General features: G+C 38.9%; 1 protein-coding gene and 1 long non-coding RNA gene across 3 annotated transcripts in view; both read right to left on the bottom strand.

The window, feature by feature from the left end:
• Positions 1-12,864: 12,864 nt before the first annotated feature.
• The window catches only part of LOC127874509 (uncharacterized), a 38,464-nt gene continuing 31,229 nt past the window's right edge, over positions 12,865-20,099 (bottom strand). Inside the window, exon 2 of the long non-coding RNA XR_008046956.1 lies at positions 12,865-15,878. This is a non-coding gene — a long non-coding RNA (uncharacterized LOC127874509). The remainder of the gene's footprint in view (positions 15,879-20,099) is intronic.
• LOC127874503 (steroid 17-alpha-hydroxylase/17,20 lyase-like) overlaps positions 12,865-20,099 on the bottom strand; it is a 31,476-nt gene continuing 24,241 nt past the window's right edge. For both annotated transcript variants that reach the window (XM_052418865.1, XM_052418863.1), the window contains exons 8-10: positions 18,347-18,451; positions 17,614-17,748; positions 12,865-16,628 (exon numbers count right to left, since the gene is read on the bottom strand). In XM_052418865.1, the coding sequence (XP_052274825.1) occupies positions 16,282-16,628; positions 17,614-17,748; positions 18,347-18,451 (587 nt within the window). In that variant the 3' untranslated portion in view covers positions 12,865-16,281. The remainder of the gene's footprint in view (positions 16,629-17,613; positions 17,749-18,346; positions 18,452-20,099) is intronic.

Genomic DNA, 20,099 nt, shown 5'->3' with positions numbered 1-20,099 from the left:
TTCCAACGCATGGATACGGCCTTGAATGATATCTGTATCAGCTCCTGGAAAACTCTCCGAGAAGATGCCAGGATCATGATCATGAAACACATGTTTCTTAAGGTATTTGATCTCTCCGGCACATCCAGGAACAATACACTTTACGATCCTTCTTCGCTCGTTCCTAGTAAGTAAGTGGGTATCTATCTTCCGGACCTTTCGAGGAGGTTGTAGCTCTTCGTTTTCTCCAACAGTAACCCTCAGAGGAGGCAACTTTCTTCCCGATATAATTGGTCTTGCTGGATACTCTTTTTCCTCCAGTGACTTACTAGGAACCGAGCATGGAGGTATGTCCCTTTTCAGAGAATAGCTGACAGCAATGGGTTTTTCTGAGGAACGTTCTGATGTCCTATCCGGTGTCCGATCTCGTGTTAATGTACGTGCCCTATCCAGTTTTGGTGATCTTAATTGGGATAAGGACGTGCTTGATCCCTTCTTTGGGCCTTGGCAAAGGGACGTTCTTTAACCTCTTCACGACTTCGGACATTCCGGTTTCTATCCAAAGTACGTTCCTTATCCATTCTGCACACCTCCGCGTAGGTTCTTTGTGTTTTCGGTTGCTTATGTTCCTGAGTGCTCGTAGGACGCATGGAGACTTTGTGGATGGTACGTGTTAAATCACTTTCCTTTTCTGGCGTCCTACTTTTTGGGATGGGACATGTTAAGTCCCTTTCCCGTTCAGGTGTTCGGCTTCTTGGGATAGGACGTGTGAAGTCCCTTTCCCCTGCTGTAGTCCTGTTTCTTGGAATGGAACATGCTATTTCCCTTTCACCTTCTGGTGTTCTGTTTCTTGGCCTTATATAAGGGCATCCTCTATCAGGCGTTCTTCAGTGAGGTTCCTTCACGGTGGGGCTATCTCGAGAGAGCCCCAGTTTGACCTTCTGAGGACTATATTGGATCGTGAGGGTCCTTGTTTTGGCAGGGCTACTCATTTTTTGGTATTCCCTGTAATGGTTTTGGACTGGCCAACAGTTCATCTGGATCAATATCGAACAGTTCATCTGGATCAATATCGAACTCGCAAACAGTATTGGCTCCTTGTTTGGTCTTGAGCAGTTCGTCCTCCTCCAACACGACCTCTTTGACCTCCTTAGTCCCTTCGTTGGATACCAGGAACTGCCTCCGTTCGACATTGGTACGAAGGTCTTTCGATCCTGTCCCAGGTTGATAATCTTGAACTGTTTTTGTCTTTATTGGAGCCAACTTCCTAACGTTGTCACTGATCCAATTCCATCCCATGATCTGATAGGTATTCAGACCATTGGCAAACTTCCCAAGCCAAGAGCTGTACTTCTGCTTATCCTTCGAGCTGGCTTTCCTCATCAGATCCTTAGCTAATGCTGTAATCTTGAATATGTACTGATGAGCAAGCTCTTTGTGCGGTCCAGAAAGCAGCCCCAGTCGCATGATGAAGTTGTCCACATCTTTGGGTAGTTTTTTATCCCACAGGTACTGCTTTACCTCTTCGATGAGTTTATCGGATGACGCCATTCCTGAAACGAGAAGAATTAAGAATACATGTTATGTTAGCCTAACTACATGGGATTTGACTGAATCCAAACCCCATTACCAGAAGTTGATGAGTCTTGACCTTAATTGGCATTAAAAGAATTAACACCATTTGTCCCTTTACATGAAGTGCATTTGTACTTGTCAATGTCCAGAGCGTCTGTTTGTGTAATGTTTACACAAGATCCATGATACCAAGTATCACACTAGTCGCACTGGATCATACATTTTCCATCCCATGGTTTACGGAATATGCAGTATATCTCTGCAGTGGCCGTTGAAGCGTCCGCTGGAGAACTTGTTAACCCGTTTTCTTTGACCCAGTTCGGCAATCTCCGTTCCCTACAGGGCATCATCTGGTCATGGTTAACGACAAACACTGAGTTTCTCAATCGAACATGGTAGAGGTACGCAGAAAACTTTTGTATAATTATTGCCGGACCTTTCCATGGTGGACATAATTTCTTGCACTTCCCTTTCAAGACGGCGGTGTCCAAAATATACACAACGTCCCCTTCTGCATATGGCCTAAGTAGAACTCTCAAGCCATAATTTCTCTTCATCCGTTTTGTTGAAGATTTCAAGGTTTTTCTGGCAGTGACATGAGCCTGCTGAATATCCTCTATTAACTTGGACACGTACTCTTCCTGGTTGTCATATCTACAGGAAACATGGGGAAACATTAACTGCGCTGGGGTGTTGACCTCCCTGCCTAACATTAACATATTGGCAGTAAAACCGGTGCTTCTGTTCACATGTCGAGAGCTGCGCAGACTAGCATGGGCATAACACGACCACGAGACGCCGCGAAAACAACTCTCTAATTTCACTGTATTTTACGAAGAATAAATCATCTTATTATTAACGTATAAAGGACTTGAGTTGTATTATTAAGTAGAAACACTTCTTTGGCGACGAGGCATTAAAGGATTCATTTAAAAACGTAATAAATTAAGGAACTTCGTCTCGGGAAAATTTTCATATTTTGGAAGGAAACACAAGGAGGAAGGACTTGTGAGTTCCAGAAGGTCGTGTGGAGCGGGCCATCCAGTGTGGACAAAGAACGGGGAATCACTTTCCGAGGACGTTCTCACTGGAAGGGCAAGACGGAAGGTTCTACCGGGGTTTTGGTATACCCCCGAAGGACACAGAACGACGACACCAGGCCGTTAAGACTGTGCAACTAAACCCGAACGAGTCTACACTGAAAAGAGGAAACAACCGGGGAGGTTCTTCCAGAAATCCCCGAAATCTTCTTCAGTGGTAAGATTATTCAAAGGTAATCCGGGGTTTATATATCCGAAAACAGCTACAGTTCATGGCAAATTTACAAATACCCATTAGATTGCATTGTTTCAATTAATTGTTGCATTAATTGTTTCAAAATACGTGTTTTATTGCATTTTCGTATTCTTTTGCAATTGGGGTGGGGTTTATAGTAAATATTGGGCTATAAAGGGGAGGTAATTTCTTTGTTTACAATTTGATAGTTCTTTGTTTGACATCAAGGGGAATAATCTTGTTTGTTTGTTTGATGACCATTGTGGCAGAACTATAATCATTTTTGTGAACAAATTTGGTTAATTTTTCACATATTGAGGCCAACTCTAGCTGTTTGTATGTTTTTGTACATTCCATATCGGGTAATATTCAGTGTCGTCATTGTTACATTTTGTTTATAAAAGTAACATAGATCATTATAGATCGTGACCTTTATAAGTAATTCTGTATTGGCACAGTTACATGATGATCTGATAGTCCTGCTATTGTGTGAATACAGAATTGACAGTATAATTAGAGGTCACTGTGTAAATAAAGAAAGTACATATTATTTATGTTTTTGTTGAATAAATGTACTTGTTATTTATGATCTAAGCTGATTATTCATTTACAGGATTGCATTATGTGATTAATCTTAATCATTGAGTGATTAACTATAATTGTATAGTGTAAATAATAGAATTAATCACTTTTGTGCAATACGTAACTGTGTATATTATTATTAATTTAATAAGTGCAATATTTTCTAGTATATATTGTGTAACAGTAATTTTTAAATATTGAAAATGGTCATTCACGTTAATGTTGCCACTGTTGAACAGTTTTGTACATTACCTGGAGTTGATGAGTCTTTGGCTGTTAAACTGATTAAATTGAGAAACAGGCATGGGGGTTTAAATATGCTGTTAATGTCCCAGGTAATGGGGCCTGTAGATTTTGCTTCAGAAGAAGAACTGAGTACTGTTCGGAGAACGCCGCTTGAGCGATTGGGACTTTCGGAGGACATGGGCATGAAGTCGGTTGCAACTTCACAACGATCATCCAATAAGACTGGAGGGGATCCGGTTTCCTTCATGGCGCAACTTGACGAGATGGATCGCAGATACAAAGCGATGGAGGAACAGATCAATCTGGAAATTTCGAGGTTATCTGAGAGGTTGCTTGCTTTCCCAGAGGTAAAGCCCAAATTGCATGTCGAACAATCTTCTTCTGAGAAAACCATTAACCCAAATGTCAGCCATCATAAGGGTTTGGTGTCTACCCCTTTAACTGGACATTGTAAAGATCCCATTGTACAGTTAATGTTTAACGATGAGGCAAATTACAAGAAAATGGCATTGCATACACATAGAAAAATGCCAACTCCTATTCGCCCAAGTCAAAAGGTTATTGATTATCACGAGAACACATATCAACAGCGTGATCACATGGAAATGAAGCCATCTATCTTCAACCAGGGTCAACGGGGTATGGATTATCATGAAAGTGTCAATAACCTATCTCATCAACATGAACAGCAAACAAGGGTACTTGCAAGGCATCAGGAAGAACGGGGTATGTACAATTACTATCCCGATGAGACCAGATATCAACAACATCAAGAAATTGTCCCAGGTGAACCTACGTATCAAAGTACTCAAAGACAGGGACGTAGACGGTTGGGTGCAGCCTACAATGGGGATACAGATCGTGCCAGGGATCATTCTAGATCAAGAGCATATGACTATTCACCAAAAAGAGGTATGCCTAGACACCAACCGAAGAATCTGAGATATGATGGGTCCACCAATTGGCTGTGTTTCAAACAAAAATGTGAAAGTTACCGTGCCGTCAATCGCTGGTATGATAGTGAGTGCAGAGACTATTTGAATTGGTGTTTGGAGGGATAGGCTTTGGACTACTTTACTATCGAAACCAGCATGGGAGAATGGCTGTCATATACAGACATTATGCTGAAGATGGAACGAAGGTTTGGGACCAAAGAATTACCTGAACTTAGCAAAGTAAAATTCCACCAAGCCATTCAAAGTCAGCAGGAGTCTCTAGAAGAATGGGAAGATAGAGTACTTACTCTAGCCACACCTGCTTTTCGAAATCTCCCAGAGCAATACAAAAGAGAGGAGATTGTTTGGAAGTTCTGTCAAGGATGTATGGACAAAGAAGCCGGGAAACATGCCTATCTTCAACGACCCAAGTCTATACAAGAAGCTATCGACCTGGTACGACACCACCAGTACATTACCCAGGCGGTGGAGAGCAACAAGGTACCAAGGGGCAGGGCAGTCAATCTGGTCACAGGCAGTAATGAGGATAAAATGGCTGCGTTTGAAAAAATGCTCAATAGTTTATCCTCACAGATCGAACAACTAACGACCCCTACACCGTTAAGGGAGAAGTCATCACCAAAAAGACTTTTAGTGGCACCTCTTTCTTTTGCCGGAAAAAGGACATATGAAGAGAGATTGTAGACAATTTAAGCAACTGGTTTCCAATCAGGAGGGAAGAGAGCCGAATAGAAGACCTTATTTACACTCCAAGAGACAGGAGGCAAAGAGCCAGGCATCCTGTCAGAAGTAGAGTTTGGCTCATGCAATCTCTATGAGGATCTATCAACGTCTTGAGGTGCCGGAACTTCTCCAAAAGCAGAAATTGGGTCCAATGGGGTTGCAACCAATCCCATACGTCTGAGGCAGCTTTCCAAGATTCCAGGATCACAAGGGGTTCTCACCAATCCTACACAACGGAGGCAGCTTCCTATAATTCCTGGGTCAAATGGGGTTCCGTCAAATCCCACCACTACAACAACAACAAGTTCAATGCAAAATCCGGATATGCCAAATAACTCAGATGATGGAAATTGGGAATATTTCAATACCAACAAAGAAAGCAATTCAAATGTACCAATTTCCCATAAAATTTCATATGAACAAGAAATTCCACAAATACATATAGTTCGCGGGGGTTCTTTTTCAGTTGAGATCAAGGTTGGCGACATTCCAATTATGGCACAATTGGACTCTGGTGCCGAAATCACAATAATATCTACAAACATTTATGAAAAACTGAAAAGAAAACCAGCCAAAGTTCAAGATGTTGAAATGAAATTGGCAGATAAAGATTCAACTATGAAGGGATTCATCATAAAACCTATTTTCAGGAAGTTAGGAAGTAAGACCTTTAAAGAACGGGTTTATGTAGCACCGATTAGTAATGATATGTTGTTTGGACATGACCTATTACACCATTTAGGAGTTCTGCTGGACATGGCTTCGAATACTTTAATACTGAACGGTGAAAGAATACCTTTGCATTGTTCTTTTAAAGAAAGCGCACCCACCGTGGCAAGAGTGACCATTATCCGAAGAACAGTAATTCCACCGAATACTGCTGTTCGATTGAAATGTGCGATGTCATCGAAGCTGGATACAGATTACTATTTCCAACCATATGAAGACTTGAAGCTGGTTGCACCCAGGGTGGTAAGGAAGAAAGGGGCAGACTCCATAGTTTGCTTGGTAAATCTCACAGATAATTACCAAACTTTGAAAAAGGACAAATTAATAGGACACGCCTTTACCTGTACCACAATTGATGAGTCGGGGGAAGATGACATGGCACAAGAAGTCAATTGTCGTCAAATTGACATAAAGATACAAATAAATGAGATGTTTTCACATTCCAGCGAAAACAGTGCTGCACCAGAAAAAAATGGGATGTTTTCACATTCCAGCGAACACAGTGCAACCGAAAAGAATGGGATGTTTCACATTCCAGCGAACACATTGCAAACGAAAAGAATGGAATGTTTTCACATTCCAACAAACACAGTACTGCAAACACTACATCAGTTCCAGATCATCTTAAAGATGTGTACGAGGCATCCTGTCACAAGTTAAATGATGAGCAGAAGGTACAGCTTGCATGACTTCTTATAGAATTTGAAGATGTTTTCGCGAAGAAGCAGTTTGACTTGGGTAATTTTACGGAAATTGAACATGCAATCGAAACCAAGGATGCACTTCCATTTAAGCAACGAATAAGAAGAACTCCACCTTGCATTGCAGGGGAAGAAGAGGCACATCTTCAAAAGATGTTAGACGCTGGAGTAATAGAAGAGTCTTCATCAGAATGGGAGTCTGCTCCTGTTTTGATAAGATAGCGTGATGGAACTGTAAGTTGGTGTATAGACTATAGATTACTGAACAACGTAACAGTGAAAGACAGTTTTCCTTAACCATTGGTAGATGATTGCTTGGGCACATTATCCGGTAATATTTGGTTCTCCAAATTAGATGCCAATTCAGCATACTGGCAAATAAAGATAAAGGAGGAAGACCGGAAGAAGACAGCTTTCATAACCAAGTATGGCCTCTTTCAACATGTCCGGATGGGTTTTTGATTGACGAATGCCCCCGCAACGTTTTCAAGAGTCGTCAATCTGATATTGAGAGGTCTCACGTGGAAAGCAGTCCTTGCATTTTTAGATGACATATTGGTCCTGGGAAAATCTTTTACGGAGCGTTTGAATAACCTAAGAACGGTTCTAGAAAGGTTACGGAAGCATGGTCTGAAGTTAAAACCGAAGAAATGCATTCCAGGATGAAGTTGAATTTCTAGGAAGAATCGTGATCGGCAACACAATGAAGATGGCCAATAAAGATACAGAAGTTGTGAAAATTGGCCAATGCCCACCTGTTCCAAAGATGTGGAACGATTCCTAGGATTTGTCAACCATCACAGATTATTTGTGAAAGGGTTGCTACACCATTATACTGCCTTACTGGAAAAAACAGCTTTAAATGGAGATTAGAGCAACAGGAAGCTTTTGAAGCCTTGAAAAGAGCTTTGGTTCAACCTCCTGTGATGTCACTTCCCAATGGTGTGGACCAATTCATTTTGGACACCGACACGTCAGATTTAAGAATTGGAGGCGTACTCAGCCAGGTTCAAGGAGGAGAGGAAAAGGTTATCGCTTACAGCAGTTTTTCTCTTACACCTGAACAGAAGAGGTATTGTACGACTCGCAAGGAACTTTTGGCAATTGTTAGGTTTACCCGACAGTTCAAATACTATCTATTAGGTAGGGTATTTACAATCCAAACGTACCATTCAAGTCTTACCTGGTTGTTGCGGTTTAGGGATCCACAAGGGCAGGTTGCCAGATGGACGGAAGATTTGTCACAGTTTCACATGGTTGTCCAGCACAGGGCTGGTGTTCTACATGGAAACGCAGATGCACTCTCTCGGCTTCCAGACGGCATGTTGCCTTGTTCTTCATAATTACCCGGGTTGAAGGTCAAGGATTTACCCTGTGGAGGATGTCCCTATTGCACCAGGGCAGATCAGCAGTGGGGCCAGTTCATCGAGGAGGTTGATGACGCAGTTCCTTTAGCAACTGGGGGTTTGACTGTCGAAGCAGCAACATAAGCTGAAGATATCACAGCCAAAAAGTGTGTGCTGATTAGAGGGGAAGATGCAACTGTAGAAGAACAGGAGAATGCAGATTTCTCAAACCTGTTGCCGGATGAACAGGAAGGTTTAAGGCTGTCCAGAGCTGTTTGGGATCCAGGAGGGAACAGGAAAGAAGATCCAGCGGGGTGGTTTATATCATACCGTTACCAGGATAGTCTCAACACCGGGGTACTCTGAGAAGAGTCCCGAGAGCCTATTTCTGGAGAGATCTACTCAGTAAGCATAGAAGGACCTAATGAACATCAGGATTCCATATGCATAAGTCTGCAAAGAAACTGTGCCTGTACAGTTAGTGTACCAGAAGATAACCCGACGGAGCAATATTAGTGCTGGGGATTCACTTTCCCAGAACTGAGTAAATCCCAAGAAGAAGATGAAACCATCAGATTTGTGCTGAGATGGTTAAAGACCAAGATAGTTCCTGAAGAAGGGGAGCTATTTATAGCAAGTCAGGAAGCGAAAAGTTATTGGATCAACAAGGAGACGTTTCAACTTGTGGACAATGTTCTTTTCAAGATTAATAACAATTCGCGTGACCTACTGTAGGTATTACCAGGTAGTCTCAGGGAAGTTGCCATGCAACTTCATCATGACATTCCTTCTTCTGGTCATCAGGGTGTTGCTAGAACCAAAGCAAAGTTAAAGGAGAAGTTCTACTGGTACAGTTTATCCAAAGACATTGAAAGATATGTTCTGACATGTGATGTTTGCAGCAAGAATAAGAAAACCAAGAGCTATGGAAGGGTTCCGCTTACTAAGTATCAAACTGGCTTTCCAATGGAAAGAGTCCATATTGATTTCTTGGGTCCTTTACCCAAACCACCAAGCGGCAACGAGTACTGCCTAATGATGGTCGATCAATTTACGAAATGGGTAGAGTGCATTCCATTACCATCGCAGAAAGCGGAAGTGACGGCCAAAGCGGCTATAGACACCTTTTTCGCAAGATTTGGTTATCCACTACAGCTGTTCTCCGACCAAGGGCGCAACTTTGACAGTAAATTGGTCCAGGCAGTATGAGAAGCTCTAGATATACACAAAACAGTGACAGCTCCATATAGACCTGCATCAAATGGACAAGTAGAACGTTTTAACCGTACTTTGATGGACGCTGTTCGCTGCTTTATTGGCAAGAACCAAAATACATGGGACATGAACATTCAGCAGATTGCGGGTGCACTCAGGGCCTCTGTGAACAGAAGTCGGTATTCCTTCACCAAATTCAAAGAGTCACGTTGGTACCGGTCAAAATTCTTTACCATGCTGGTGAACCCAAACCACGTCTCGGGGAACTGCTCCAACCATCGCTCCAACACATATGGATAACCAGTAAAACCATGCAGGTGGATCCTCTGCATGCTTCCAGGTAGGCTTCCATCCCGCAGTCATCCTTCATCTCATATCCATTAATGTGTAAATACTGAGCTCAGGCCGAGGATTGAACCCCTGACCTCCAGAGTGGTAGTCAGACACTTTAACCACGTCGCTAAAGAGCTAGCCCAACAGCAAGGCTGTTGGAAGTGACCTGACTTTTTACTACACTCTCCCCCTTTTAATGATTCAAGGCCTAGACACGCCCGCTACAGCATGTCTTGCTACCGCATGGCCCTACCAGAAACCATTAAACATCTCAGACCGACTCCCGCATTCACAGTACATTTTAACCTCGTCGCCACTAATGTGTAAATACTGAGCTCAGGCCGAGGATTGAACCCCTGACCTCCAGAGTGGTAGTCAGACACTTTAACCACGTCGCTAAAGTGCTAGCGCAACAGCAAGGCTGTTGGAAGTGACCTTACTTTTTACTACAGCAGTCAAGCATAACCAACGAAGCAAACAAATAAAGGCATCTTACAAGAAATCTACCGTTCAGTTTTCTGATCGCTTAAATCCTGATATTTTACATTTAAAAGTCACTGTCGCGTATATATAGGCTTTCATTTCACCAGAAAGTGACACAATAGCTCGCGATGTGACAAATGCAATCATTAAGTTAGAAGGTCACAAAATAGCTCGCGGTGTTACAAAATAGCTAGCGAACCTGCAGCTTGTTTACTTTTTGACGGCGTTGAAGTAAAAAAACTCCTACAATGTTTTGTCTTTAGTATCGATTGGATAAGTTCATGTATTTTGCTTCGAGTAACGCATGTAAAAGTTCATTATCATTTTATAGAATAGTTCGTGTGAACTACTGTCTTTTTGTTATAAAGTTCGTCCGATACATATCAGTAAACGACGAGATTAACGGTGCGTGATGCGTTTTTTATTTAAATCGGTTGAAAAGATACAGTCTAAAATCAGGACGCGGTAAAAAAAGTTCAACAACCACAACACATTTTAAAGCAAATTAATGATAAGAACTTGAGGTAAATCCTATTGAAAATGTCATTTGACAAACCGAGAAGCGATGTTAAATGTATCAACCTAGAAGTACTTGCAAATGTCGATATATAGTACACGGTATATTATTAAATGGTGGAAATCGATACATACGCCCTCTAAAATGTGCATTATTTTTTTATAAAGATAATGGATTATTTATCATTCAATAAAATGCAGTTTCTAGATAAAATATTCCTTTATCGATAAACAATTTGAATGGCTCATATTGTTACATATTTTATAATTGAATAAGTTCTAGTTGTTTTAACTGCGCCACACAGCGTCGCTTGAACTATTTCATTGTACAAAAATGTCACATAGAAGGACTTTGTAAAAATATAAAGAAGAATATATAATTAACCTCAAAACCGTTCCGATGGCAACGTCAATGTCAGTGAATGTAAATATGGCGTCGCCGTCTGCTCGGCTCGCAGACGACAAGCAACCGCAACATCCGGTCCACATACATCTCGCAATTATGACGTGGAAGGCCGGTGAAGGAAAAACTCAAATACGGAAAAATTAAAGAGGGAATACAACAGCTAGACACATAATTTTTAAGAATATGTCAGTTAGTTTACAAAGAAAATTATGGGCTGCGTTTTTGGAAAGCTGGGATCCTTAGATGTGCTTAAAGCGTCATCCTAGATAGGCCTAGAGTCCGCACTGGCTAATCAGAGACGAAACTTTCCGCCTTGACTAGACTTTCGTTTTGAAGAGACTTCCTTTAAACGAAAAATTACATAAAAGCCGAAATAGTCATCCCTGAAAAGCCTGTGCGGATTGCACAAGCTAGTCTGTGTTGAATCATGACGATATGCATTAAGCCCAGTTTTCCCAGAATTAGGCACATATTCCCATTTTAAAAAAAAGCGAACTTGATACCAAAGGCTGCATAAAATTCGAATATGTTTTGATTATCGATATAATTAAATATTTATTAAGTATACCAAGAAGTCTTGGGTATGACGTGCCGTTGTCCACTTTTCCAAATTTATTTCTGTCAGCAGCATATAAATCGAACAAGTGCTTATTCGATAATTACAATATGTATGCGTGCATTGACTCGTGTATATATTGTGCTCCTCATTTTGATAGTGATCCATCAAGTATTGTCATAGCAAACGTGAATAGTCACTCAACATATTGTACAATAACATTCCTTTCGTTCGTATTGTAGTATAAAAATGGAGACCTGGCATCTTCCAAAGCAAAAAGATTGAAAACCAGTATACGCCGGAACCAAGAAAATCCTCTGAAAGTTTCACCACCTGCTGTGACAAATGAAAGTCCAGGTTCTAAAGGTCTTCCACCAAGTCGTTCAAGGACTGCGGTAGTTAAGTCTATGGCTCCATATAGTCCAACAACAGTGACCCATATACCTAAAAAAAGAGTTAAAACCCTTTCTGGAGTTAAATTGCAATAAGCTTGTGGAAAGACTTCAATTATGTCGGATGTTTGACTTGGCCAAAGCGTGCGAAACTGAATGCTTGGATGGGTCGTTCTTTGCAAATATGGACAATGAAAGCTTAATTCAGGTTTTTATGCTAAATACGATGACTTTGCTCAAGTTTAAGAAAATGAGGGATGAAAACTGGGTTCCCAATGAATGATAATTGTTTGAAGTGATGTATATCTAACACTCGTTTCTAGACTTGTGTGTCTCAACATGTATAATTTGAATGATATAATTAATTCTGGTGTTACACTATTAATCTCTTTTATTATATGTGACTTCCGCATCTGTTGAAAGTGAAATTTGTTTGAAATTAGTATAAATGAGTTAAATAAATATACAGGTATATGTAATTGTCTGTTTCAAACTTAGGACTTAGGACACGCACTATTGTACATAAAGCGCAATGAAATTTGCTGCTTGTTCACTTATAAAGCTTGCGACTTGTTCAATTATAGTGCGTTTTCCTTTATTGGTTTTAACGAGTTTAAATTACAAATTCAAAATTACATTTTCGATTGTGGTATTTATACTGCTTACTGGTACAAAGGATGAATCGTACCAATATTGAAAAAGCTGACATAAAGGATCTTTCTATTCATAAAGGAAGCAACTTTGTAAATACATTTGTTTTCAATATGTTTATGAAACATAATCAATTTCTGGTGGGAGGGTAAAATATGCGTAATCCTCTTCGATGCGGTTTAAGAGACAAACAAAGAACAACCGATTTTATTTTTATTTTATACAGCATTATACAAAATGTACTTTTGCGGAAGCCTAAGCTCTTGTATACACAAAACACTCAGGATACGTCATATTTCGACTTCTTCCGTGTCTCTCTTAGTGTCAAACAAGGGAGATTCATGTCAACGCTTATATTTTATATTGTATATAAATGATTTTAAACATTGTATTCATCTTCAACATTTTACAAATGACGATTTGCATTTGCTTTCGGTTCATATGCTGTTATTTGTTGATGATATTGTTTTATTTACTACTGTCCCAGTAAACCTTCCGAACAAACTTAACGATATATAACCTTTGCTCTTCTAAATGGGTTCTTAAAGTAACAAGAAGTGTGTCCACAGGACACGGATGCCCCCAACTGTAACTTTGTCACTACATAAAAATATAACTGTGTAAACGCTTGGTAGAAGTTATTAGCTTTTTTCAAATCCTAAACGCAGATTTCGAACCTAAACGCGGACCCTAAGTTAAAGGTCAAGGTCACAGGGGTAAAAATTTGTGTGCGTATGGAAAGGCCTTGTCCATATACACATGCATGCCAAATATGAAATTGCTATCTGAAGCGACATAGAAGTTATGAGCATTTTTCGAAATCTAAACGCAAAGTGTGACGGACAGACGGACGAACAGACAAACGGACAGTCCGATCACTATATGCCCTCCTTTGGGGGCATAAAAATGTCTTAGAATATCAAAATAAATCAGAAAGTCACATAAACTAGAGAGCGCACAACATGCTTAATCCTTGAAATGCACTAAGTGACCCCGTGACCTAGTTTTAGACCCGGCATGACCCATATTCGAAGTTGGCCTAGATATTGTCTTAATACAACTTCTTACCAAGTTTAGTAAAGATCAGATGAAAACTACTTCAATTAGAGAGCGGACACCATGCTAAATCCTTGAAATGCACTAAGTGACCCAGTGACCTAGTTTTTGACCCGGCATGACCCATATTCAAACTTGACGTAGATATTGTCTTGATACAACTTCTGACCAAGTTTAGTAAAGATCAGATGAAAACTACTTCAATTAGAGAGCGGACACCATGCTAAATCCTTGAAATGCACTAAGTGACCCCGTGACCTAGTTTTTGATCCGGCATGACCCATATTCGAACTTGACCTAGATATTGTCTGGATACAACTTCTGACCAAGTTTGGTAAAGATCGGATGAAAACTATTTGAATTAGAGAGCGGACACGAAGTGTGACCGACCGACCGACCGACTGACTGACCGACCGACCGACGGACAGTGCGAAAACTATATACCCCCTTTTCTTCGAAATGGGGGCATAAAAATCAAAAGAAATCATGCATGTTTGAAACACGTTAAAGCAACATCAACTATTCGCGTTCAATAAATAACGAGTGTTATAACATGTTTAATTGTTTTGTGCACCTAGGTATAAATTTCCAGTATACTGGAAATATGTCTCATACTGTAAAAATATTAAATGAACAAGCGTTTAGAGCATTTCATCACAGCGTTTAGAGCATTTCATCACAGTGCATCTATTTTAAGCTTTGTCAAATGAGCTGTCAAAACCAAACTAGTTCTATTCGATAGAGTAATAACGCTAATCCTACTATATGGTTCTGAGATTTTGGACATTTTATGACAATTGTGATAATAATTAGTTATAACATGAAAATTGTCAACAACAAAATTTAATTATTATACCAAGCGTTAATTGAAACATATGAATATTTTAACAAATTTAAATTGTAAGAAAAATAATCTATGTTGCCAAGCTTTGAAATCAACTTAGGACAACTTGGCTTTGGCTATATGCTAAATACACATCCATTCACACGCGACGTTGAAAACAGTTAAACACTAAAAGACTACAAGATCAATTTGTATAAGAATGAAAAAATATATATGCAACATAGATAATACAGATATATATGTAATATACATATACAATGAAAAAAGCTTAAGCTTTAAATATAACTTATCATTCATTTATAACAATACAACTATATATACGAATACAAACATTAAAAAATCAATTTAATGAAGTGGAAACATGGACCTCAAGTCTAAAATACACAGATATTCACACCACAAAATAAATTATATGTGTTTCATGAACTTACAACGTTTGCTAGGCCCATAATATATACATGTTAATACATAACTCCCTCCTAGGAATTCTACCTGTATTCTATTATCTGGAAACCTTAAAAATAGGACATTAATAATTGTGACAAATAACCGAAATATTTGCATTTTACTCGCTATTAAGCAGTTATTTTTCTGTAAGAAATGCATCCGTACTTTCCCAATATTTCGGAATGAATGCATCGAATGCATCGAATGCATTGAACGAATGCATCCAGTGCAAATGACATTTGAAGGTGAAATTCTTACAATCAAGACAATACAATTATGAGTATACTTGATCTTTTTGACGCTTTATATTATACGTTTTGTATAGTGCCTGTTTGATGTTTCAATTATATTATAACAACGACATTATAAAACATAAAATGTGTATCTGTATAGATAAATACGGTCGTGTTTCATATGACCATTTCATTCATAGCAAGACCTACGGTCTATATTCACACACAAAATCATAAATTATCCGAAATACAGTGATAACAAAAACAGAACAGAACATACAGTTAATTCAGACTTATACATAGATACATCGTCTTTAATGCATACACTTTATGAATAAAGCAATGTCACGTGTTAGTAAATATTAATTATTGTAACAAATCATTATAACAAAAACCATCCGCTCTAGTCTGGTATGTAATCGATACTTTGAATAGTAGCTGAATACAGATTTATGAAATCACCAACATTTAACAATCTACTTATAATCCAGATACATCGAATATATTACAAAAACATATATATTTATATAAGTGCAGGCCCGCTACCCAAATATCTATAACTATTGAAAAATCGCACACATGTATTTTACAAACGTCTTTCCTATACACATATCACCTACCAAAGAACTAAAACCTCATTGGACTTTGAAAATAATTTGACATACATGCAATAGCTGGTCATGCCATGAGAAAATATCAAGTATCATTTTATGTTCGCATTAAGCCTAAGCCCCAAAATCAATTCAGCGTATTGCTTACAAGTTAAGTACACGGGCATTTACTTCCATTACACCTGCCCTAAAAATGTATTGAACTGACCAATAGCAATTGTGTCTGATCAAAAAAGATAATGGAGTGATCAATGTCGGAAGCAACGGTGTATTTAGTATCAACCACACATGAACTTTATCTAGTAAGTATTAAGTATTTTAGTGACCACTAGTTCAATGAATCGGTAAATACGAGTAAAGAGATTATTACAACAGTCGTGAATGGAATTCTCGTATTTCCAGTTTCAGCCACGGCGGCCCCTTACATCAAAATCGTCTCTTAATGACGACATCTTGCTCTTTCGGATTCATAGCAAAGATCGACCCTATGGGTGCGAGGTCTGGGGTCTTGCCATCTTCCATGCTCCACGTGTAGCGCTGCATGAGGCACGCAAACAGAAGGTGCAGTTCCGGTTTTGCCACGAACTCACCGAGACAGACACGCGTCCCCGCCGAGAACGGGAGATAGCTCTTAGGTTTCGGTCCCAGTTTGCCGTCTTCGTCTAAAAACCTCTCCGGGATGAAAGCGTCGACGTCGTTCCATGCTTCTGGGTCGTGATGCAGAGCCCAGTGGTTTATCACTACAGGGGTACCTTTTGGCAGCTTATATTCGCCTGCAAGTAATATTGCAAGTATTCGAATAAGCAATTTAAATAAATTAACACTAAATGGTCGCATCACTTCTCTCTATATATATTATAAATGATTTCTATTCGTAGTTTACTACGTAATATTAGCAAAAAGATTAATCGACATGAGGTATAAAGATGATTATTCACTTAAAGATGCGTCGACATAAATTAAAACATTATTTGCTTATTTCATGCAAAAAAGAAACTTACGCTATGACTTAATACTTATTTGAATCATATGTTCTGTTCAAATCCTAAGTAAAGTATGCCTGTGTAATGTGTTATGTTTACAATTTTGCTTATTAGTCAGTAACAAGTTAAAAAATATATTGAATAAACCTCTATTGAAATACATCCATAGAATATAATGAACTTAAAGATATTCCCTTTCCTCGGACATTGATAGGATACGAAATATAAATTAATATAATAATTAAAAACAACTATTAAGTATGTGTTATACAGAAAGCTGTTAAAGGTATTAATGAATTTTGTCAAGTCGAAATTGGTTTAACCACGATGATTTTAGAATGTATGTACATGAGTGCTGCGCTTTTGTTTGCACGATAGGTTTATGATTTTTTTTCTCTTCTATAATTAAGTATAATTACTTCAATCTATGCATGCTTCTATGAATATGTAGACATTTTGACCGTTAATATCGTACAATGTAAGTTCACGAACAATTACTTTACTTCAGGATATTGACAGTAATAATTTACACATATGTGGGTTCTCCCAATATTGTTTAAAGCTCAGAATTCATCGATAACGTCCAATACTATCGACAAGCTGTGAATCGGCATTGTACGATCTCTCATAGGGTACAAATTGTGAGACCTGCATGTTACGCAGCTGTACATTAGTATTAACCCACTGGTTTTCCTCTGAATGGTAAACCTTTTGACAGTCTCTCGTTTCATGTTCATATGCTCATTGATTAATCCCTCATTTTGTAATCACTTACCTATTGACGTATCACAACGGGTATTGTGAAAGATTCCTGTAGGGGCTACGGTTGTCAGACGCATGCTCTCGTAAAGAACAGCCTCTGTATAAGCCAGATCCGGCCTATCACTCAGACACGGAAGCCGGTCTTGCCCTGCAACAATCAATCAAAATGTTGTCAGACTGCCAATGTGTGGGCCTAATCTACATGTAACGTTGTTAAAACATGTTTCAAGTAGAAATCATAAATGTTCTTCAAAGTTTAATACTGTCTTGCAAAGCTCATCACCATCCTTCGCAGTGACCATTGCACGGCGAAAACCACGGTTTATTCATTGGTGTTAAGAATGGCGCATGTTTTTGTCTAATGTCTTGTGGTTATTTATCACTTTACAGTGATAATAACATTTGTGCATGGCAGTGTAAATATTTCATGTTTTTTTATTTATAACAAATATTTAACTACATTATTTGAACCAAAATATACAAAGTAGTTCTCAGACAGCTGCAAACTCCACATAATGTTTTGACCATTATGTGTGACATTGAACTTGTGGTGGCGTGTATTACCAGTACATTACGGTGGTATGAAAAACACTAAAGTTTTCTGCACATGGACTCAATAGTCTTAACTCTTAACATTGAAAGAAGTTTCAATCTTAAATGAACTGACAGCGTTACCAGTCTGATTGCTTAATATTAATACATCACGTGTAACGCATTGTCATTGTATGAACAATCACATCGCCTACCCACGACCCGGTCAATTTCCTGTTGCACTTTCTGCTGTATTTTCGGATTTCCGATCATGTGAAGAACTGCAAAACGCAGAGTCGAACGGGAGGTGTTGATACCAGCTGTAATGTTCACACAAATTATAACAATTGCGAGAATCAATTAGACACAGACAAGAGATGTTTGTAAAACATGTAGACCCCTCCCCTAAAAACAACAAAAACACTACTACAACAATAAACCAAAAACATACAAAAAAACAACAAATAACCAACCAAACAAAACAAACATCTAACATAAAACAAAATGGCATGTTTTTTAATGAAGTCATTCCACTACAGTTTTAAATTACTAAACAGTGCCATTTCTATATGATTATATAAACTGTCTGAAAAATAATTTCGGTCGTTTGATTTTACGCATTAGAAGAACATTATTTCCCACAATGCAATGTAATGAACGCTTGGTCGCACTGAAAGTGTGCACGAGGAAATTGAAAGTGTTTGGCGGTTTTTCGTCATTCAGATTTTGACAGTCGAACTATAAGGATAAAGTTAAAGTTTGTTCTTGAGGTATGCGGTCATGTGGTGCGTTTTTGGCTTGTTTAAAAACCAAATCAAAAAATGGACTCACTAAGTAAAGAACACATCAGTTGTGGGGATTTCAATTCCAGTTAATCACAATTGAAGGATATTGTATCGGAACTAACCATTTTGAAAAATTAAATGAATGGTAGTTCTCGTTCAATTTCTTAAGAAATGAAAATAACTGGAGTCGGATAATGACATAAAATGGCAACTTGAAGGAAATAGAGTTCAGATTAGTTTTAATAATGAGCTGTTGGAGATCAATAATTGATATTCATGGGCGATTGACAGTCGCAAATCGGGCGGTCTTCTAAGAGCAAGGTGCGCGACAACGTCGGGAATCTTTTTTTTTCTACGCAGTCTGTACTTCAGGTAGGCGATGGAAGCGGTCGTTTTCGTGCTTATGGGTATTTCGGGAACACTTCCGGTGTCGGAATGGAACTGCATCTGGTTCCGGATACGGGGTTTCCACCGTGTTTACCAGAGCAGTTGCCCCAGGCTCCTGCTTTGCATGCGAAGAGACAAACCACTTCTGGCGAAAATGCCCACATGGCGGAGCCGTTAGCAGCGTCTCAGGAACTTCAATTTTCCGAAAGTGAATACTCGTTGCTAGGCGAAGAATCCATCAAAGATGAGTATAATTATAAATTGTTAACTAATGACTTTTATGAATATGAGCAAAGTCAAAAAGAAATAATAGTCAAGGGTAGACTAAAGAATCATCTTGTATTCTGGCGTGATATTGGTACAAACGATTTCGTTATAGACGTTATACAAAATGGCTATACAATTCCACTGTATATAGAGCCGAACAAAATATTTTGTAAGAATAATAAGTCAGATCTTTTATAATCTGATTTTGTTTCTGAAGCGTTAATTGATTTGATAGATATGTGTTTAATTGAAAAATGCATCGAAGCCCCATTCGTAGTTAATACGTTAACCGTCCCGTTCATATTAACGGCAAAAACGTATAAAATTGGAATTAACACAGGTTAACAAACGTGCCGTCTAAGAGTGGGTCGACATGCCTGTATCGGCTGTCGTGTTATTAGTATAAATTGAAATATATTTGTTTGTTATTTAAATGTGGGTTCAAAAATAATCTTAAACATGAATTTGTGGGTTATAATATGTTCTTGCAGAGGTATGCAGATGATGTAAACGCGCTATCTGACGTCTT

Source organism: Dreissena polymorpha, chromosome 3, assembly GCF_020536995.1.
Source record: "Dreissena polymorpha isolate Duluth1 chromosome 3, UMN_Dpol_1.0, whole genome shotgun sequence".
In the NCBI taxonomy this organism is placed as follows: Eukaryota; Metazoa; Mollusca; class Bivalvia; order Myida; family Dreissenidae; genus Dreissena; species Dreissena polymorpha.
This window is presented reverse-complemented; position numbering and strand designations above follow the sequence as displayed.